Here is a 23,039-nt window from a genome sequence, read left to right on the forward strand (position 1 = left end):
CCCACCTCACCCCCAGGGTAACCCCTTCCCCCTAATGCAGACACATACTTAAACACACACATGTGCACACAGGACACACACACATTCTTGTGCATGTGCGCACACACACATGTGCAGATGCACGCGCACACGCACACACACACACACGCACGCACACGCACATGCACACACACACGCACACACACACACACACACACACACACACACACACACACACACACACACACACACACACACACACACACACACACACACACACACACACACACATTATAAAACTTTGCAGGTGTCTTCCTGTTGTTGTTGTGGTAGGGGCACTCAGCTTGAGTTAGCAAAAGAGGAAGTCATTGGGTGGGAACATCTCTGTGGATTCTAATTATTTTTTGAGAAGGGACAAAGGGAGACTGATGTTATTCTGAATCACAGAGGTTGTTGTTGTAAGATGAACAAAACTGACTCCACTCTAAGTTCAGGGGATGTATGGGTTTGTATCCAGATACCTCACGAGTATATATTTTATATGTGAAACAACTTCATAGGATGTTCTGGCTAGGGGCTATTTAGCTATGTCCATGCAAATGTCTCTGGTCCCAGCCAGAGAAGAATTACAGTATTTTAAAAGTGGTCTCCTGGACTTTTGATCTGAAGATCATTTACTTGGATCCCCTGATTTTATCAACATACCAACAGCCAGAATACAAATGTTCAGACGGCTTTCTCCAGCAACTGCTGAGCATGCAAGTGCACCTGAGCAATAAACCCCACAGCTGCCTTTATTTTGTATTTTATTATTTTAATTTCACCAAAAGGATAACCATCCACATAATGTACACCGCAAAACAATGTGTTTGTATATATATATATATATATATATATATATATATATATATATATGAAATACAAAACGTAACGAAGCTACACGGACACTTATCATAAACATGTTTAGTCATTGTTCATTTCAGATTGGTTTAGAAAATGCCCTTTATAGAAACAGATGTTTTGTCATGGTCTACAAAAACAGCGAAAGTCCTATGTGCAAATTCGTTTATAAACGCTGTAAACTCTCATCCGTAGAGGGTTCAGTTATCACCTCAAATATAATCTGAAAAGACAAACGCCCAACATTAAACATGACACAAATGTATATTTTTCTCTCCGCGTCCCCGCACGGTTCTGCGCGCGCGGATACACGCATTCAAATGCCAGCATGATGTTCTCTTTAAAATATTAAATGGTATGAATATAAATAAAGGTTACCTTAAAGAGAAAAGAATCGCGTTTTGCGGTTGCACTTCTTCCCTGAAACCACTCCTAAGAGAAGTCAACTTCAAAAACCGGCACGCGAATGTGACTGGCTGCAACAAGTGGTCTGCTTTCTGCAGTGCAAATATGATTGGATAGCCAAGACATCAATCAACGCAACCCGCTCAAAAGTACTGGCCGATTGATACGGTGTCATTTCTGCAGAGCCGTCTCATTGCTTTGAAATCCCTCTGTAACCTCAATCAAATTTCGCAAAGTAACAAAGCGTTTATTATGCCGTTTGTCTGTTATATATATATATATATGTTTTTTTTACATGTCTTTCTTTTTTAGTCCGTGAAAACACGGCATGCAATATGTAGAACTGTCTGTGCCTTTTTGGACATGAGTGCAAGTGTCACAACAAATAGCCTACAATGTGTAGATTTAGATTTAAATTTGTTTTAATTGATTGCAACATATTTTATAACCACACATTACAAAATGCACATCAAATATTGTATCAGGCTCAGTTTGCAACCTTATAAGAAAAACTACCAAAAATATGCTTTTACAAAATACCATTATAATAATGTAAATGCCACTTTGGATAACCGTGATCAAAAAACCCATTTTATTCTACATAAAAAAAGCTTGACATAAATAAGTTAGTATAATTTCTCAGTGTTTTTACAAAGTTATGTACATTTAGGTACATTGCAAAAGATTTACATAAATACACAGGCACGGTGGCTTTTCTGAGACACACATTTCAACTTCCGTCCAGGTGAACATTGGTCTCTTTGAATAAACACATTTCTTATGCAAATAATCAGAGAGATAGGAGAAGGGGGATGGGGGGCTTATAGATGCAATACAAGTGCGTCCTCAGCAGGCTATCAACCACAATTGGTGATAGGATTGGGTGGGTGGGGGGGGGGGGGGGGGGATTTTCTGTAGGTTATCACAAAGGAACACAATGTGAAGTCAAATCTGGAGCAAACAGGCTGTGGCAGCCATACCGGAGCAACCATGTATTTGGCATTGTAGGACAGTCATCTCGTTTTGAAAATAAAAGCTCCTATTCCAAAAAATATATAATTAAAACAGCAACAAGATAAGTCCTAGGGACAGGGGACAGGAGGATGATATTGAACAAAAATAAAATTAAAATAAAAACACTACCTGTGCAGTTTATGTTGTCTCCTTCAGCATAAAAGTACCTCACAATTCTACAGGGGGTAGTCACATGCACCTGAACATGTCACAAAGTAATGGGAGAACTTTTTGAGAGTGAAATAATATTAATAATAATAATATATAACGTTCCAGGATTTAAATCAATACCATAACAGCTCTTTGACATAATAAATATTAGGTGGTTTGAGAAACACAATTTTACACTACAGCAAAGGATGTAACATTACATGTTATAGATATTTGTAAAAAATAAAAAAAGAAATGCTGAATTGATCTTCTAGGGGCTGGAAAAAAAAAAGTGAAATGAGAACCTGTATTTTTGTGTTGACACTGTGCCAATGGCCGTGGAAAATGCAAAAAAAAAAAAAAAAAGGAAGCGACCACGAGAAACAAGAAAGGAGCTACATTGGTACCGTTCTTCACTGCAGACTATGAGGGGGTGACCTATTGAGATAACACTTCAGAAGCCTGTTTGGGTGGCAAATAGATGTTGATGTAATGTGTGTATCAACTGATGTAAGTCGCTTTGGATAAAAGCGTCTGCTAAATGCCCTAAATGCAAATGTAAAATGGAGACCATGGCAAAGTCAAATCGTCTTGAGGCAAAATATAGGGAACAGCATTTGGAGGGAAAAAAAACAACCATCAAACTACACTGCAATTCAAGTCAAATCAATATTCACACTTTTTTTTTTACATAAAAGGATTTGCTTTCATATCATGTTTTCTTATGTGCTACATTTGGAGAGAAATATATGTATATACACACACACGCACACACACACACACACACACACGCACACACACACACACACACACACACACACACAGACACACAGACACACAGAGAAAAAGAGCAAAAAGGGAATTTCAACCTAATTGCACACTGCTACATACACTGCTTTTAGAGGCAGTAACTTTAATTTGAGTGCCACAACTTTAGTGTTTCTATTCAGTGCCCCTCCCCCCGTCCCCAGGAGAGTTGATATGTTTCTGTTGTGTAGTTCCTCTTCCACGTCGGCCAACACTGAGCTCTCTCTCCCGCACCAAAGGGGAAATACATCTTCAGATCTGATGGACAAAAACATTATCAGTTTAGTAAATTCAATGTTCATGTAACATTACATTTAGTTGTTAAAAATTAACATGCATAAGGATTCATGTATTTCATCAATGCATCCTTGAGTAATAGACTAATCTGACAGCTGGTGCATTTGTTCAAAATGCAAATTAAACGCTAAACATAGGCCTAGTACTCTTATCTTCTAAGGTTAGCTCATTAAGCCTAAGGGGTTTTTAACGTTGGTCGAACAGGCATATGTTGCAATGGGGCATTATCTGCTGTGTAGGCTATGCAGTGCGTTCAGAGACAGTATAGTTGCTCGATCCAAAGCTGAGGGCTGTACCTCTTTCGGTTACCAACCAATCACCTCTCAAAACGTGCAGTCCTAGCAATCACTGATTGGCTGGTGACTGACTGTACGTTCGGACCCTTGGATCTACTACCATTGGAGACCAGCCCCTTTCTTCCTGGTCGTGGGGGCAGTGGTTGCTGACGTGTTACTATAGTGTTGTTCACAGGACTTGTTTACAGTTTTGGAGGAAACTCAACCTCGCTGTGGCAGCGGTTGTAGTAAATGTGACATTCGTGCTGCCTCTTATTTTAACCCTTTGTGGCCGAACGTCGTAATGTATAAAAACTTCGAAATGTACCTACAAATCGTTGCTAGAAGCATAAGGCACGAAGACACTTAGACATTTATGCAGTTTGACATAGTCGGGGGCGTTAGACACGATACGAATAAGTACTAAATAGATTCGAGTGATTGGTTGATTATCAAGCAGTAGGTGAACAGCACCAATAACACTCGACTCTTAAAACGTTAGACTAAGTCGGATTTCCAATAGGCGTGAGGGGATTTAAACACAACAGCTGTGAAAAGACGAATCGGGAAAAAAAAACGCTAGAATAACTTAACGTGAGGAGACTGATATATAACCATTAAGATCTCCTACGATTCCATACACAATAACAAAAACAAGTTGAATTGTAATTTCTTACCTTTCTCGGTCTCACGTCTGTGTCTTGGGACTGGACTTTCTTGGTGTGTGCTCGGCCGAACGTGTCACGTTTTGCCGAACTTCATCCGAACTTGTGTATGACCTTTTACTTTGGGGCGCAGTGTCTGCATAAAAAAAAAAGATTGCAAGATTTAATATACTATATGAAAATGCTTTTTTCAACACAAAGACAGCTGGAAGTAGCCAGATTTTTAGACATTTATAATAAAAACAAATACATTTCTATCTTTATCGTCTTTCACTGAAAGAAAGCTATTTAAGGGTTTTATTCTCAATTACATCTCTAGGCCTAGAGCTTCCTTTTTCTTTTTCTTTTTTTTTTTTTAATTGTATGGAGACGTTTAGCTGGGTGTGAGGCTTTCTGGGCATGATTCGGGGCACCGGGCTCACCGTTGCAGGCAGGTCTTTTCCGCTGTCCTTGGCTCTGCTCGCTACCGTCCATCTGACTCTCGCATCGCTCGCTCTCTGCGGGGGGCGGCCGGGCACTTCCCATCCCACCACAACTACGATTCCCGTTAAAATCCACGTTGTTATTCCCAGTGGAGTACGTCGACGATCTCGACGAGCGAGGAGGTTGGTTGTAGAAATCGGGAAGGTCTTTACAATCCACCAAGTCCCACTTGAACCTCCCGTTCTTCAGCGGCTTATGGTTCGCGAAGTCGAAGTTCCATTTTGCAGAGGCATCATCTTCCATCTCCTTGAAATGTCCCTTTAATTCCCTCTTTAACTCTTCGTGGTCCACGGGGCCGAAAAGAGTTCTGCAAAAGGACGGTTTCGGGTGCTCAGACACCCGGGCATCCGTCCGCTCCAACGTCGGACTCCCATTCGATAGACGAACATTTGACATTTTCCAAGAGATCGGAGAGCGTCCAGATATTAACACTCAAAATGCGTTTTTCGTATTCGCTCAGTCAAATCCAACACACGCGTAAAACGACAGATCAACAGAAATGCACGCATGTCATGCATATGTCTAGATCAAAAACGGTGAGCGCCGCAATGGCAAAGCGAGCAATGGTTGTCTTCACTGAACATGAATACCCAGTGCAGCAAAACGTAGCCAGTCGGTCCACTCCGCTCCGTAGTGAGAGGAAAGAAATTGCAGGCAAACCTTTTCAGTACCCAATATGGCGATTGAGAGATGTACTTGGGATTGAGGGGAGGCTGACTGGGGGAAAATGATTGACACGGAAAGCTATTTAACCCGGAGAGTGGATTCATTGGTTAAAGGTCTTCAGCCCGCCCACTTTTCTTAAGGTGATCACGCTGCACGCTGGAGAGTCACGACACGATCAACAAAACACACTGGAGTATGACGCAACTTGACATAATTTACCCCGGACAAAGAATTCTTTATAAATGGATGTACATAACATTTTGTTCTGTAATTAATAATCCATCGTAAGTGTACCCATTGTCTAAATATAAATACCTCGACAAAAAAATGTAACTTCAGAAACTGGACATCGCTTCTCTAGAGTAGGGTCGAGTTCGACAGGTCGAATGAGTCCTATGCCAAACACATTAAAAAACGTGTTCCTTTCTTTAAATGTTGTTTAGTTGAAACCAATTATTTAATAAATTTGACAAAGATCTCAGATAAAAATATATAGATGACTTACAAATGATACTAGATTAATTATTGTAAAAAGTTTAATTTAATTATACCAGTTCTAATCTAGGGATACAACTTCAGTCCTTGGAAAAATACAACCAAGTGGTCAAATTAGATTATATTTCCGGATTCATGATACAAGGGATAGAGTCTATCATCAATAAATATATTACAGAAATATTACCTTTTAAACAATTATTAGGCTATCCTTTTTTGGGGAAATAGTACTTCTCTCCCTAGAAGCCAACCCAAGCAATTTTTGCCTGCTTCCAATTTTTGGAACAAGACTGCCCACTAGTGGTAATGTTTGAGAACTGCTACTAATATTCCAACTTATGTAAAAACCTCTTATTTCATACAACCGTAACATCATAATAGATATTTTTTAATCATGAATCTGGGCCACACTTAAAACACACACACACACACACACACACACACACACACACACACATATATATATATATACACACACACACATATATATACGTTAACACGTGTAATACATGTGCATGGGCCAACAATTTGACTCAACATCTTTGTCTGTCATTCCACCCATCCATCCATTTATCATTGTTCAACTGTTGGCCCAGCCAGGACTAATCATCCCTACCTCCACGCCAAGTCCAACAGAGTGAAAATCTTGTGGAGTGTGAGCTTGTTCTGTCCCCCCCTGGTTGTCCTAAGAGGCTTTCCAGCTCATAGTCCGAGCCACTTGATGATGTAGAAGTTCTTCTTGCCCACCCGGAGAAGGCTCAGTCCATTTGACAGGACGTGGACCTTGGGTATCAAGACCTGCTCCGGCTTGTCCGAGCGGGTGTGGTTGATCCATACGGCTCCCTCCGTGACCATACGGTACCTACGAAGGGACAGCGGGCAGAACCAACGTAGTCAGCAAGGTGGGTGGCTTCATTTTGCTTCATTGTCGCTTTCTTCAATGAAAATATACACTGATGATTCCTTTCAACAAATATGTGTGCTGCTGCAAGGTGGTGGTATAGCAGATAAGAAAATCCACAGTGCAAGCTATATGCTGTTAAATAATAATAGCTTGATTCCTGTATCTCTGCACTTCGGAGTTGTTATTGTTATTCTCAACTCGTGTTACTTGTTCTGGTGTCGTTCCCCATGTACAATGCTACAATGAAATTGTAGCATTGTAGAAACTTAAGTTAAAAAAGTTACATTTATATGTAAAGCTGATAGAGAATTGATGAAGAGAGCTAGAGGAAGGGGAAATAGACACAGAGAGAGAGAAGGAGTCCGAGAGATAAAGAGAAAGCGAGAGAGGCAGACTGACGGACTGAGTGTGCGATGGAATCAGAGATGGACAGAGATGAAGAGAAAGCCAGAGACAGAGAGGGAGAGAGACCGCAAGAGAGCCAGACAGACACACAAGACAGACCGAGCCGGCGTTATCTACCCTTTGGGTCCGTCGGGGACGGCCTGGACCCGGCGGCAGACGTCCACCACCGTGGAGCCGGGCTCCAGCAGCAGCTCGTGGAAGGGGGCCTGGTGGAAGAGCTCCTGGAGCTCCTCTTCGCTCATCTGCTCCAGGGCCTGCACACTGCTGTTGTACAGCGCGTTGGTGCACCTGCAACCCCAGACACAAGGCCTTGCACTCAGTCACAGCACAGTGGTTCACAAATGGAGGTACGGGTACCCCTAGCGCAGGGTTCACCAACCTTTTTGAACCTCAGAGCTACTTCATGGGTACTTAATGATTTATCACATGTTACACAACGCAGTAACACCCACCGGCTTCCTACCTTAATTACAAGTAAAAGGATGGATAGAGTATGCATTGGGGCAGGGATCTAGTAAAACCTTCATAATGCTTAATTCTGTCTCCTGATAGTTCACCATGTATTCATGTTCACAATGTATTCATGCCCTTCCAAGGGGAAAACTAAACCTTTGAAGCCATTGACAATAGATGTTTATCAGGTGCCATGAAATGGAAGAGTCTACGCATTGTTTAAGAAGAGACCCAACCCAAACACCACTTTGATGAGTTGGGATTGGTTTTCATTGTAGATAACGCCCCCTATAGATTAAATACGGCTACTGCATGCAACGCCTGGGATTTTGGATATGGTTACCAGGTCACCTGTTGATTATGCGTTATTGCGACCCACATGTCCTCTGCTTAGTGAATGTGAATTGAAGGGGTGGTTTACAGGGGAGCTCACAGCCCTACCACAGAATGAAAAAAACCTGCATGTGTTTTTTTTAGAGTGCAACTGGCCGGTTTGGCGAAATAATGAGGGATGCTGTGATCCCTAAAGACCATATTCATGTTGTGAAAGTATGAAAGAAATCAAAGTAAAGACTATATTCATGTTTTGAAAGTGTGAATAATCAAAATAAAGATTATATTCATGTTGTGAAAGTGTGAATGTAATCAATGTAAAGACTATATTAATGTTGTGAAAGTATGAAGGAAAAAGACGTAAAACTATATTCATGTTATGAAAGTATGAATAAAACCAATGTAAAGAATAGAACTACAGCTAGACTCATTTTAGTAACGTAAAATGCTCCAAAAGACTTAACTTGACACAAATGCATCACAAGGGTAATACACCAGTGTCTGCACTACTGGAAGCTTGATGATTGACAACCTTGTGCAGAAAGACATCCTGAGAGCTGTTTGACAGCTCCATCCTGTCAATCATGTGTGAGGGTGGCCACTTAGGTTTTACCTGTTTGATCTGATCGCATAATGCAGACCCCAACTACATTGTTTCGCTATTTTTATCGCTTTCCACCTGAAAAAAAAAAATCTAATAAAAATAAACAATAAAGAAAAAGTGAAGGCGATAACCACAACCTTCAATTACAATCTCAGAAACTCAACCTCACTGTGGCAGCGGTTGTAGTAAATGTGACATTCCTGCTGCCTCTTATTTTAACCCTTTGTGGCCGAACGTCACAATGTATAACAGCTTCGAAATGTACCTACAAAACGTTGCAAGAAGCATAAGGCACAGAGACACTTCGACATTTATGCAGTTTAACATAGTCGGGGGCTATGTCAACAGCAAAATCAAAATGTCCTCTCCAAGCTCACCTCTTGGCGCTCTCCAGGCCCTCCTTGCCGTGCACCAGCTTGGTGACCTCCGCCGCCAGCCGCTTGTGGGCCAGCCTCTTCCCCGGGTCCAGCCGCTGCTGTTCCATCAGCCCCTGCACCTCCCCCAGGGGCAGGAAGGTGAACAGCTTCAGGTACCTGCCGACATAAACACACACACACACACACATCACACCACACACGTATTTAGAGAACCAGCAGCATCCCCCAACATGTTACCAACACCGCCATGGCCATTACACACCTTGACGAACACATTTTGTGTTCGTCAAGGTGTGTAATGGCCATGGCAACTATTCCACCGTCAACAATTCCACTCTCTACCACACAACTATAAGCTCAATCGTAGATTGCATGTTGGTCTGGGAGAGCACATCATTTTCTTCCGCACAAGATGCGTGAACAACCGGCCTAGTTCAACTGACTCTGTACGCAATTGGCTGCCTGCCGTCACTTTCCTGTCGTCATTGTGTTAAACCAGCCAATAGCGTGCCAGGGGGAGAAGCCAGCTTGGTGATTGCCCCCCGCAAAAACGTATCGTAAGCAGGAAGAAGGGTATTGCTCTTCTCCAGACCCTTCTGCGGGGCGATTTCAATTCGCCGGCAGAACGGGCGGGGGGCGACCCTGTCTAACACAACTACCCACCGTTCGACAATGTTGTCAGGCTGACGGAGGAAGTATTGGTACAGCTCAAACGGTGTGGTCCGCTCTCTGTTCAGCCACACGGCGTTCCCGGCCGTCTTCCCCAGCTTGTCCCCCACTGAGCTGGTCACCAGGGGGAGGGTCAGCCCAAACACCTCCTCACCACACACTCTGTCGAAGAGAAGAAGCAGTGATTATCATGGTTCAGCGTCGTCCGGTATGAAATGACCCGCAGAATTTGATGTGGATGGACAGGGTATTCAGGCGTGGGCTAGGGGGTTCTGCTGCCTACCAACAGAAAGGTACTGGGATTGATCCCAAATGTCCACAGTCTAACCTGAAGACATTCTAGAGCACCCGCTCCTTATTGAGCTGTTTCTGGAGAAACTGCATTTAGCTTTGGATAATAAAAGCGTCTGCTGAATGACTGAATACAAAGGGCACATTCTCAACAACAGGGGTTAGGGTAACATTTCGAATATCATACAAATTGTACACCAGGATTCAGATATGTTAGTCTTTTGGCAGTTTAGGCTTATATTGTTATATTTAACAGATGGCCAAGACAAAAAACTGCCTTCCTTTTTTCTTTCATTCCCATGAAAGACACGTTATATGGAAACGTATGTGTCATTTACTTGCGAATGTACTCGTGGCCAGACATGAGATTGCCTAGCTGGTCGCTGCCTCCGAGCTGGATCTTGCAGCCATATATTTGGTTCAAGTGATAGAAGTCATAGGCTTGGAACACCTGGTATGTGAACTCGGTCAGGCTCATGCCATCCTCGCTTTTGAGTCTTGATTGCACACTGTGGCGACTGAGCATCGTCCCCATTCGGAAATGTCTTCCAGCCTCCGACAAAAAGCCCACTACGTTCCAGTCCTTGTACCAGGACATATTATTGAGTACAGTCACGGTGCCCATCTTTTTCTTGGCGCTGCCGTCATGAAAGTTCAACTCGTGATTGGTGAAAATTCTCTGGATGCTCTCCCTGATGCTGTGTGTGTTCCCTTCAAGGGTGTCAGCGGAGATGCGCTCTCTCTCGCTCGTCTTCCCACTCGGATCTCCGATCTGAGCAGTAGCCCCGCCGATAACAGCGAGGACATGGTGTCCCGCACTTCGGAAATGCAGGAGGCCAATGATCGCCAGCAGGTTTCCCACGTGAAGGCTGTCGGCCGTGGGGTCAAAGCCGCAGTAAACCGTCTGACCGCCGGACTCCAGCACACGGGCGAGCTGATCGTGCGCAGCGTCCTCGGGGAAAGACTCCTTCAAAACTCCCCGTTTGTTCAACGATAGCAGCAGTCCACTGTGCAAGGCAGGGGAACTGTGGAAGTTCTCGTTGAATGCCAAATAACGAGGCGATAGCTTCCGACGAACACATGATTGAAAGCGAAACAACCGGGAGCAGGTCCTCGCCATGGACGCCGCCATATTGGACAGTGTGACGAGACAATGGGAGGAGTCAAAACAAAGTGTCCATAGCCCTCTTGACACATCAACACACACAAACGATAGGAATAAACCATTTATTTTGTTGCAATATAAAAACAGTTATTTTCATGGTCTGAACAAGTTATTTTGTGCAGAAATATGGTAAAAGGGAGATGTGTGTGGTCGAGAATGAACCTGACCTTCTATTCATATTTGAGCGTTGTATAAATGTAGTACCACGTGGTACAGTGCTTACTTCATAACAGCAGATGGCACTGCTGTCAAGGCTATTTTGGCCTTCGTTCACAACGGTGTCTTAGCAGGACAAATATACAGTAAATATACAGGTAAATGTACAGATATTTCTTGCATAAGTAATGGTGTTTACTGGCAGCATATGTTTTGGGTTGATTTCAAATATATTGTACAGAGCCCAAGTATATACCTCATTAAGCTGGTTCAGTCCATAGATGTATTCTATGATCTATGTACCAATGTCTATCTTTATACTTTATACTTCTATAATTTCCATTATTCAGGTCCATTATACCCTCTACATTTTTCTGTGAAAATCATTTATTGATTTTATTAATTTCACATTTCATGGTTGAAGCATTATGGAAAATACATACATAGGTATAGGTCATATATAATGTTTTTATGGAGGACTTGCTGTTGACAGCAATGTAGTGTTGTGCAATGAAATGTGGGTTTAGTTGTTGGATAAAAACCTTGGCTGAATGAGTAATGAAACGGCTGTTGTAAATATCAGCATCAAATATGAAGATGGCACGTCAAATACCATCACTGTTCAATTCATAAAACCCCAATCATAGATATTCAAATTATTTTATTTTGAAAATCAATCCATATCAATCTCTTTCATTGTTGAAATCACTAATGTACAATCGGCAAACATTTACAGTATTGCTTTTCAAACCCACATGAACAGTACACATGAACATAACACCCAAAGATAGAATCCATCATTCCTTTGCGTTACACAAAGTCACAAAAAAACCCACTGCATTAATGCCATAAAATCGAAAAAAAAAAAAATACAATTACATACAACAAATCAAATTGCTTCCTATGATTGCTACCCAGGTACATTTCACGGTCAGTTAAGAAATTATGAAAATATACGAGCTATAACATTGCATTAAGCACTATTGCTGCTGTATGATAGTGGTCTGTTAAGGCAGCGCAGTACAAACCCACTTGACAGATAAACAGTACAGCACTATGTCCTGAGCTAGCTTCTGTTAAAAACAAAGAAAGACTACGTTTCCCTGATATACCACAAAAGTCCCTTGTCGGATAAACACATAACGGATGCTTGGCAAGCAGATACCACTGCTTCATCCTGTAGACCTTTGAGCAAGAAGTCCCTTCTTAGGTTTAGGTCTCGAACAGTTCTTATTCACCTTCAGCCATCTTGGTTCTCAACACCATCATAGCCATCATTTAGAACCAAGATGGCTGCCGGGTTATTGAGGCCCATTACCCCGCCTTGCAAATGTGACCTTGATTGATAGTGGGGTTGCCTTGACCAAAAACTTATGCTGGACTCAAATCTGTAGCATTGTTTTTTTCATTTCATGTCGAAAATAATTGTTATATTATAAAAAAACAAACTGCATTGTGTGGTCCAAGGACCATGTATGGCAATATGTTGTTAGAGGACACCATGTGTACAAAATGTAGTTTTCTTTTTTTAATCTGAAGTTTTATGGCATGACCATTTGTTAAGGCACAGAATTAATCAGAAAAATCACCAGGAACCACACGTTCCATGTACCAAAGATTATTCAAATTGCTTTAACGCCGCTGATAAAGTTTGCAGGCAATTTGACATTCTGCCGGGGGAAAAAATGTATTACAGGCAGCTTGGAACACAGCAAGCTTTGACGTATGGCATGACAATGTTTGGTTGAGTTAGTACAATATTTATAGCAGCGAGTGAGGTAAAACATTAGTAAAGAAGCAACACAACACAGAAGCAGGCTACAAAACAACATACTGCATAATCCGTTACATGAATAGCATGAAGCTGGGTGGTTGTTGCGACAAGTAATTAGTGCATTTCGTTCCTCTCAAAAGGAAACAGAGGTTAAGTGTCACAAATAATTAAAAAGGGGACAGCATGATGAGCCAACTATAGCATAGTTATATTTATGAAAAGAGCAATGATTCATTTAAAGTGAGCGCTGGGTTTCAGAATAGACCTTTGAACATCAAACTAGTGAGGAGGAGAAACAAGCAATGGCTGGCTGATTATAATGGTCACGTCTCTAAAATATATTTGAATAGTTGCTAAGTCATTCATTTCAAGGTTAAGTATAGTCCACTTCAACTACTTAAATCAAAACCAAAACAGCTCAGAGAAGGCTGAATAAAGATGTTTTATAAATGCTCTAAATGGATATTGTACCGAAAATCGATATTAAGGAATGTCCCAGTTGGGATTCAGATGTATGGACATTATGTATGTATCATCATATGTATGTATCATCATATGTATGTATATATATCATCATATGTGTATATATATATATATATATATATATATATATATATATATATATATATATATATCACTAGCCTCATTGCCCATAATTGTATATACATTTAACTCTTTAAATTTACATTATTTCAAAACAAACAAACATACATAGACAAAACCTAGTCATGCACACATGTACATACTTTAGCATTTGTATAAAAATATCATTCAATTCCGTCATCCCACAATTACAGAGAAACACACACACTCCTATTCACACACACACACACACACACACACACACACACACACACACACACACACACACACACACACACACACACACACACACACACACACACACACACACACACACACACTTATATTACTGTACAATTCGATGGTTTTCACCCGAACAACTCAACCATCCATCCAACTACTTGTTCTCCTCAGGGATAAGAATTGGATCATGCACTCATTACGACATATGTACAATTTGTTTTTACAGCATCACATTAGGTCCTTTGTACTAGCGAGTTCCTTTGACAAAACCAAATTAAAATGTAATTTGGTTTGGGTTGGCTGGTGTTGGTGGTAGTGACATATTGATCGGCAATTGCCAAATTATATATTTTGGTGAATATACAAACTGTCAGATGAGGAAAGGAAAGCTATGAAGGGATCATTTTAAGTTAACGAAAAAACAATGCTTCTTATTTTCATGGGATTATACACTTATTAAAACACAACTAAGAATATTATATTCCATTTCTGCCAAGTCTGTTCCGCTAGACCCCACTATATGCTAAACACTGCACCTCTAAAGAAGTTTGATATCAATTCTATCAAACGTTGTTTTGTGCTCAACATACAAACAGGTATGACAAAAATCACAGAATATGAGGGGTTTGTAAATATTCAGTGTCTTGGTATTTTTCCTTCTGTACCAGTCAGGGATGTTTCCCACTCTCTCAACTTTGATCAGCGCATGATAATACTCCCTGATTGGAACCAAAGATAGCCAATGAAGGCACGTCAACAGGCAGTGAGGGGGAAAAGGACAACCCACCACAGTAACAAAGCAACGTACATTTATTATATATATTTTGGGTACATTTGAGGACTAAGGGGGAAATCAGAGCAAGTAGCAATGCTTCCACTATTCTGTCAATCTCTTTTGAATTCCCTAGCTTGTGCTAATGAGAGCGAGCTTAATGCTATCTACAACATGCCAGGGTAGAAAAGACAAGATGTGCTCCTGAAATATCCTGCAGTGTTTTCTGACAAAAACTCTGGGAATCACACTTGCGTCCAGTAGGCACACTTGTGCTTTAAAGTTACATTGTGGTGCGTTCACACAGTGATCGTCTCCCTACGAGTCTCAGTTCAAACTGATACTAAGTCAAAAACACCCAAACAATGTCTGAGCCATTTTTCAACATCCTGGTTACCATAGTAGAACTGTTTAACTCAAAACCCAAAATCGATTCAGGGACGTTATGTTGAAGTTTGGTCTTGATGGTGAAAGAGAGTTAAAGAGAGCAGTCAAGTCATGATTTTGTGCAAATGCCAAGATCTTCATCATATACAAATTATGGCTTGATCAGTGTAAAAAAAACAACATACATTTTGCAGCCTCACCAGAAGTGACATGAATTTGTAGAAAGCACGGTGCGTGTGCTGGCTGACAAATGGGACAACTGTCAGGGTCATCATGCAGCCAATGCATGGACTGAGGCTTGCTTCATGACATCATCAAAAAGGGGCACAGCCAATAAGAAGCAGCTGCCTGTGAGACACACACACACACACACGTCTTTAACCTCTGTGGTTAGTACTGAATTCACTTGGTTGGCGTTTGACTACCAATATGGCTCTTGTTATTTCTGTCAACGTTAGGTACAAAAGTGTAACTTGTAGCGCACTGCTGGAGTGGAGACTGTTAGCTAAATTATTTGCCTCTTTTCTGGGCGTCGAGAACAAGGGAGGTCAACTCAGGCCTCAGTTCAAACCACGGAGGGTGCTTAAAACACCTCAGAAAGTTCAAATCACCATTCCCCGTCCACAAGCCCGCCCGAGAGGTGCACAGGATCGTGTCTTAGGCGTACCACTCCTGCAACGTCCACTCGAAATCAGCCGAGGGTAGTGGGGTTCGAGACGGCGTCAAACTAAACGGGATACCCTGTCTTCCTGGCGAGCTCTCGGTCAGAAGTCAATATGAGGAAATGGGGATGTGGGCGTGGTCTGTAGGGGAGAGGTAGGAGGGGGGGGGCGGAGATCGCATCTGGGGTCTTCAACCCCCGTCACCCATCTTCTCTATAAGAAACACCGCGGAAGACGGGGCCCGTGTAGAGTGAAGAGAGGCGAGATGTGAGCCGAGATGCCTCCGAAGGCAGGCTTCTCTGAACTTTGCTTTGTAGGATTGTAGGCTATTTCACGGCATAATACAAAAGGCGCGCTCCTCCGCGTTGCAGGCCTTGACTCCTTCACAGGTAGGCTTTCAGTGGTACGGACGACTCGCTGATGGAGAATTCCTTCGCTTCTGCTGCTGCTGCTGGTGCTGCTCTCCGCACGCTCCAACCTCCCCACCCTTCAGTACATGTCACGGTAGATCTCCTGCAGTAGCGGGTGCAGCGAGGCGTCCTCCGTCTTCTTGATCTCCTGCACCAGCTGAGCGTGCTCCGTGACCAGCTGCCGCAGGTCGGCCAGCTTCTGCAGCAGCTTGGGGAAGAGGAAGGCGTCGTCCTGGTGGTTGGCCAGCAGGTGGAGCCGCAGCACCTGCACGATGTTCTCCTGCATGCGCTCGATGTGACCCACGTTCACCAGCCCCGGCCGGTCTGGAGGGAACACAAAGCGGTAGTGGTCTTTATTATTGATAATACATGTGATTATTATTTTTGATATTATTATTATTATTGATAAAACAGGTGCCGACCTACATGTGTAGACCTACAAACCTACAGGGGCAGATCTACAGATGTAGATCTACAAACCTACAGGGGCAGACCTACAGGTAGACTGCAGACCTACAGGTGAGCTGGAAAACTAAAAACACCCTCCCTGCTGCAGCACCCTGCTATTAACATTTCCTCGCTGTAAACCAGTTGGAGGGGAAGCAGAAGCCACCAAGCAACAGAACATGAGGACAAACGAGTCCTTCGAACACACTTGTTAGTGAGTTGAGGTAGCGTCAAGCGTCAAGCTCAAAGCGTGGCATTAACACTGGGCAAGGTAAAGGATTCACTTTAATCATTCTTCGTAGCACGATAGGATCGGCCCGGAGACCATACGATCACGTAACCTCACATTCTGTTTCTCTACGCTCTACACCAATCAGTCCAGGCATCTAGCCCTGCAGACCGATCCGTATAGCTTCCATCCCCATCATGATATATATTTTCAGGACTGGGACACCCATGAATACCCATGCTCAGGGGGGGGGTCAGTCGCGGGGGTCAGAGGTCAGCACTCACCTCCACAGCAGATGATGGCGGCCACGAACAGCGCCAGGTCACTGTCGTCCAGCTCCAGGGCGTTGAACCTCATGGCGAACTGGAACTTGGGCTCCATCATGTCGCTGAAGGGCCGCCGCAGGCTCTTGAGGAACTCGCGCGTGATGAAGCCGGCGCCGTACGCCACCAGCAGCCCGTCCTTGTTCATGCACGACGCCAGCATGGCGAACAGCGCCTCGTAAACGCCGTATTTGAGCAGCGTCACCTGGTCGTTGAGGTCCAGCTCGGCGAAGCCCGGCACCGACTTGGCGAACTCGGTGAGCTCCGTCACCGTCTCCACCGAGGTGCACTGGCAGCAGTGGAAGATGCGGGCCTCCGCCTCGCGGTCCAGCAGGCCGCCGCCCCCCGTGCCCACCATCTTGGCCACCAGGGTCTGCTCGGCCAGCTGCAGGGTGTCCATGTCGTGGATGACGAAGGGCTGCAGGGGGCGCCAGAGGGAGACAGAGAGAGGTAGAGAGAGAGAGAGGTAGAGAGAGGTAGAGAGAGGTAGAGAGAGAGGTAGAGAGAGAGGTAGAGAGAGAGAGAGAGAGAGAGAGAGAGAGAGAGAGGTAGAGAGAGGTAGAGAGAGAGGTAGAGAGAGAGAGAGAGAGAGAGAGAGAGAGAGAGAGAGAGAGAGAGAGAGAGAGAGAGAGAGAGAGAGAGAGGGAGACAGAGACAGAGAGAGAGAGAGAGAGGGAGAGAGAGAGAGAGAGACAGACAGGGAGACAGAGAGAGAGAGAGAGGTAGAGAGGTAGAGAGAGAGACAGAGAGAGAGACAGAGAGAGGTAGAGAGGTAGAGAGAGAGAGAGAGAGAGAGAGAGAGAGAGAGAGAGAGAGAGGTAGAGAGAGAGGTAGAGAGAGAGAGAGAGAGAGAGAGAGAGAGACAGAGACAGAGAGAGAGGGAGACAGAGACAGAGACAGGGAGACAGAGAGAGAGAGAGAGGTAGAGAGGTAGAGAGAGAGACAGAGACAGAGAGAGGTAGAGAGGTAGAGAGGTAGAGAGAGAGAGAGAGAGAGAGAGAGAGAGAGAGAGAGAGAGAGAGAGAGAGAGAGAGAGAGAGAGAGAGAGAGAGAGAGAGAGAGAGAGAGAGAGAGGTTTAGAGGTTATACTCCGGCGCTCGAGATAGGAGTCACAATCGATCAAAACGTTATTTATAGAGCACGTTTCTGTAAAGACTGCAATTTAAAATGCTGCACAGGTGAAACGATAACGATAATGAGAAATGTGTTTGGAACAAGAGAACATCAGAAGAATAGAGATGTTCATAAATCTTTATATATGGACATATTTAGACAAATAATCCAACTACATATTGGGTTGAGTTGGTGGTGGAGGTTGATCAATTGACACCATATACGGTTTGGAGGTTAAAAAAACCAACCAAATATTAGAAAATGAAACATATTCGACCATAATCTTAATTTAAAGTATGTAAAAAATGGTTTCCAAGATGACTGTTTGTGTGACATTAGTGGCACACGAAGTAAAACAAAAAGAAGTTAAAAAGAGATTCCTTCACACTGACACCCGGTCTCCTAATAAGATGGAACAGAATGCTTTTGTTTGGGGTGGTGCGGTGGTGGTTGGGGGGGCTGAGGGGCAAAAGGGTCACAGCTGTGGACCACCACTGCGACGCCCCCATGAGCGTGATGCAAAGTCAAGGGCAAGATCAAACAACATGCTCGTTGCAAAAGAACAGTGTTTTTTATATCCCAGCCCTCTGGACTATAAAGAGCTCTAGTGTATGGCCCGACGACAAGGCCATTGCAGGCTCTCACATTCAAAGTCAAACGGGGATCGGGTCCTGCCTTTGAACGTGGACGTGTGCAACTCATTTTAGGGCAGGCGCGTTTCTGTTGACCTGTACAACAATGACAAATCTTTCCGTTTTGGGTTCAATATGAGACTTCTTGGCTATTCCTACAAGGATTGGTACGCAAAAGCAGACTAGGACAGCAGGTAACAAATGAATGGATTCCTGCATAGGGGGGGATGGAGAGAATTAATGAGAGTACAAGCAAGAGAGAGTTAGTTGTTCCCTAGCGATTTTGCCTGCGTCTGTTTCCTAATGCAAAGTAAGCTAGAGAAGCAGTCTCAATTGGAAGCCGAATCAGGGACAAAAGGGACAAAATAGAGAATTTTGACCAGTTGTGATTGGACCATCAGACCTCAGCAGTGGGCTGTGATTGGACCATCAGACCTCAGCAGTGGGCTGTGATTGGACCATCAGACCTCAGCAGTGGGCTGTGATTGGACCATCAGACCTCAGCAGTGGGCTGTGATTGGACCATCAGACCTCAGCAGTGGGCTGTGATTGGACCATCAGACCTCAGCAGTGGGCTGTGATTGGACCATCAGACCTCAGCAGTGGGCTGTGATTGGACCATCAGACCTTAGCAGTGGGCTGTGATCGGACCATCAGACCGCAGCAGTGGGCTGTGATCGGACCATCAGACCTTAGCAGTGGGCTGTGATTGGACCATCAGACCGCAGCAGTGGGCTGTGATCGGACCATCAGACCTCAGCAGTGGGCTGTGATCGGACCATCAGACCGCAGCAGTGGGCTGTGATCGGACCATCAGACCTTAGCAGTGGGCTGTGATTGGACCATCAGACCGCAGCAGTGGGCTGTGATCGGACCATCAGACCTCAGCAGTGGGCCTTTAATGAGGCACAAACAAGCTCTAGCGGCCTCGAGTCCGAACGGCTTTCTCCGGCTCGATCGAAATGATCTACGGTTCGTCTCTTCAAGGGTAAAGCGAAAAGATAATAAGGACAAGGAGAGAGTGTTGAAACGCAGTCTGGGAGAAGGCGGGAGTGAGGGATGGATGGACCCGAGCCTCCGGGCTACGTACATCATGATAGATTCGATTTGATTTAAAAATAGATTTTGCCAGCCAGTGCATTGGCCCGTGCGTATTGATTGAGCAAGTTATTTCTGTCCCTGCTGGCCAGCGGCCCACTCTCTCCCCCTCTCTCTGACTCTCTCTTCGCTCCGCTACACCGACGGGCGAGGTCATTGGATACATTTGGTTTGCACATTTCTACTGGGCATTGAACCCCCACCTTGGGTTCATCCGCAAACTGCCTGACAACATGAGGTCATCGCTTCTATATTTGAGATAAAACTATCGTGTGGATTAATGTAGCATCAGACATTGGTCTGATGAAGAGAGGCTCCAGTAATCAATCTGTTCCCAGCTGCATCTGAGATTTGTCTTTGACGCAAAACATATCAAAAACGACCTCCATATAGCGTACAGTTCAGCAACGGGATCATGAATCAGTATCGACAGGTACTTAAGATACTTATACCAGTAAACACACACACACACACACACACACACACACACACACACACACACACACACACACACACACACACACACACACACACACACACACACACACACACACACACACACACACACACACACACACACTACTCACGGGGGTGCTGGTCTTGCCGGTGAGGATGGTGCGAGCCTTGGCCTTGTTCATGTTGAAGTTCTTCAGGTAGGCCTCGTAGATCTGCCGGGCCAGGGTCTTCTGGTCTGCCTGACGGGGGTCCTCCACCTCCAGCTCCCCCGTCACCAGCTCCGCCTTCAGCTTCAGCTTCTCCGACTGGGGCATCCGGCCGAAGCGGATGGCTGCGGGGGGGGGGGGGGGGGCGAGTGGGGGGGGGGACGCATCGTCATGGTTACGATCACTCGCTGTGCGTTTGAACAGATTGAACGTGAACGTTCACTTTGTGAGCCTGATGACAACATTTTCCCTAAAAAATTGGATTCCTCGTTTGTTCATCGGTCTAGGATTTCCTCTAGATCGTCGTTGGGTGCCAAGAGAAGCGCAATTAAAATCCAACATATTATTATTATAATTATTATTATTATTATGAATGTTAAACTAAATAAGCATGCCCATCTCTTGGATGCTTTCACCCAAAGCGTCGTTCAGAACCAACAAGGGCATGGGTGGCTCGAGAGGGAATCCAACAGTTGAACCAGGTGGTTGGTTTTATGGCCTCGCTCTACCAGTTGAGCTACCCAGGGCCTGCTATTCCCTCACTCCCCCCTGTGAAGCCGCCTCTTACAGGGCAGGACAGGGGACAGAGTGTACTTTAGCTTCGAACTGTAGGCGGATATTTCCTCGACAGCCACACAGACTTGTCGCGCTTATGTTGCTTCAGGGAACCGTCTCATTGGTTAAGTGAAAGAAAGAGACGCACTGATGCTTACAACGATGGATGCCATTCGTTCTTCTTATCGCACTCATTTGCGGTCATCATTGAAATAACCTAAAACGTAATTCAAAGTTCTGATGAGTAAAGTTGTGTCCGTGGGTTGGGAAAACCAGCTTGCCAAATTTTTCAAATGTATTTACCTTTTTTAAATACATTTGAACATCTTAATCTGTGTAAACTGCCAGTTTACACAGATTCATTCAGGGTCCCCGACTCTGAATTTTCAGAGTCGAATCAGATCTGCCTTTTCAGCCAAGAGATTCGACTATTCGGCGGGGTTTGTTTACTGGCGTTGCTATGGTGACCTAAATTATTATAAGCAACTGAAAACGATGCCGATTTGAAACTAAAACTGTGATTCTGAAGAAATTTTAAATGATATCGAAATTCTGTTTCGACATTATTGAAGATACAAGTGTGTAGATTTGTTAAATGGTTTGCACGAAGATAAACGGTTGAAAATCGATTTAGTTAGGTTACTTCTACAGTTGAAGTACGATGATTTGAATCATCGACTTTCAGGTTTTTCTTCGGGTTTATTTTTTTCTCACGTCGGGCCCCCCCTGAAGAACTGGGGCGCCCCACAGTTTGAAAACCACTGCAATAGAGCAATGGACCAACAACAAGGGACAAACAACAAGTGTGGGGACTGGACGTGTTGTTGTCGTAGACGGTCTTACGGTGTTGTATTTACAGAGCCGGCAGCATCTCAGACGGCCTGATCTGCACTCACTAATGAGATTACATGTAAACTGATTTCAATCCATTCAATCCAAACGTAGTGGTCAGGTGCACACGCACACGCACGCACACATAAACAGCGCAAAGACTAGAGTCTTAATCGAGTCATACCCTCATGGCGTGTACATCACAACTGAAACTGAAACGGGGGGCTGAAATGGGGGGCTGGGTGAGGTCATGGTCCTGGAGGCTAACCCGCCAACGCAGGAGCGCAAAGATGGTGGCCAGGTGAAGCAGCCTGTGGGATGATCTGGGCCCGGAGCCAAGTCCAATAACGATGAGAGGAAATGACCGGTGCCAAGCCGCGCATTAGGGAGCGTCTCTGAGCCCCTCAGGGCTGACAGGATCAGTCTCTGACCCCCGCGGGGGGGCGGGGCAAACAGGCTGTCACTCCGGGCTTTGTCAGCTGGTTGACTGTCTGCCATAAGGAGATGGAGGAGGGGGGGGGGGGGGGAGCAATTAAAAAAATAATTGCTCCCTGTGTTAAATTGACATTAAAAGCCTCCAAAGAAAGTACCTACTGCTTATGATTTCAAGGAATGTTTTTTTTTAGCAACATGCTGCCTTATCCTTTCAGTCAAGTTAATTTTTTTAATGACAGGGAGTCCGGGACGTCTTGCTGTGACTCCCAACCTTATTGATACAAGGAACCTTGTAAAGTACTTCAAACAATCATGTGTGTCCGCGAATGTGCCCCGTCTCTTAAGAGCCTCAGACCGGAGCTGAACCCAGTGGGGTCACAGGATATTGTAC

General features: G+C 44.3%; 3 protein-coding genes across 5 annotated transcripts in view; all 3 read right to left on the reverse strand.

The window, feature by feature from the left end:
- Positions 1-1,688: 1,688 nt before the first annotated feature.
- On the reverse strand, positions 1,689-5,780 carry cdkn1bb (cyclin dependent kinase inhibitor 1Bb). Its single transcript, XM_060060372.1, has 3 exons — positions 4,915-5,780; positions 4,505-4,628; positions 1,689-3,513 (listed from the first exon to the last, which is right to left on the reverse strand). The coding sequence occupies exons 1-2, from the start codon at positions 5,369-5,371 to the stop codon at positions 4,516-4,518; spliced, it is 570 nt and encodes a 189-aa protein (XP_059916355.1). The 5' UTR covers positions 5,372-5,780; the 3' UTR covers positions 1,689-3,513; positions 4,505-4,515.
- Positions 5,781-6,155: 375 nt separating this feature from the next.
- On the reverse strand, positions 6,156-11,370 carry yars2 (tyrosyl-tRNA synthetase 2, mitochondrial). Its single transcript, XM_060060371.1, has 5 exons — positions 10,511-11,370; positions 9,876-10,043; positions 9,213-9,368; positions 7,563-7,733; positions 6,156-6,998 (listed from the first exon to the last, which is right to left on the reverse strand). Exons 1-5 carry the CDS (start codon positions 11,302-11,304, stop codon positions 6,839-6,841), a joined length of 1,449 nt encoding a protein of 482 aa, XP_059916354.1. The 5' UTR covers positions 11,305-11,370; the 3' UTR covers positions 6,156-6,838.
- A 769-nt stretch (positions 11,371-12,139) lies between these two features.
- The window catches only part of pparab (peroxisome proliferator-activated receptor alpha b), a 32,762-nt gene continuing 21,862 nt past the window's right edge, over positions 12,140-23,039 (reverse strand). For all 3 annotated transcript variants that reach the window (XM_060060368.1, XM_060060370.1, XM_060060369.1), the window contains exons 5-7: positions 20,753-20,952; positions 17,284-17,740; positions 12,140-16,647 (exon numbers count right to left, since the gene is read on the reverse strand). In XM_060060368.1, the coding sequence (XP_059916351.1) occupies positions 16,403-16,647; positions 17,284-17,740; positions 20,753-20,952 (902 nt within the window). In that variant the 3' untranslated portion in view covers positions 12,140-16,402. The remainder of the gene's footprint in view (positions 16,648-17,283; positions 17,741-20,752; positions 20,953-23,039) is intronic.

The sequence above is a fragment of the Gadus macrocephalus genome, chromosome 9 (assembly GCF_031168955.1).
Source record: "Gadus macrocephalus chromosome 9, ASM3116895v1".
Taxonomy (NCBI): domain Eukaryota; kingdom Metazoa; phylum Chordata; class Actinopteri; order Gadiformes; family Gadidae; genus Gadus; species Gadus macrocephalus.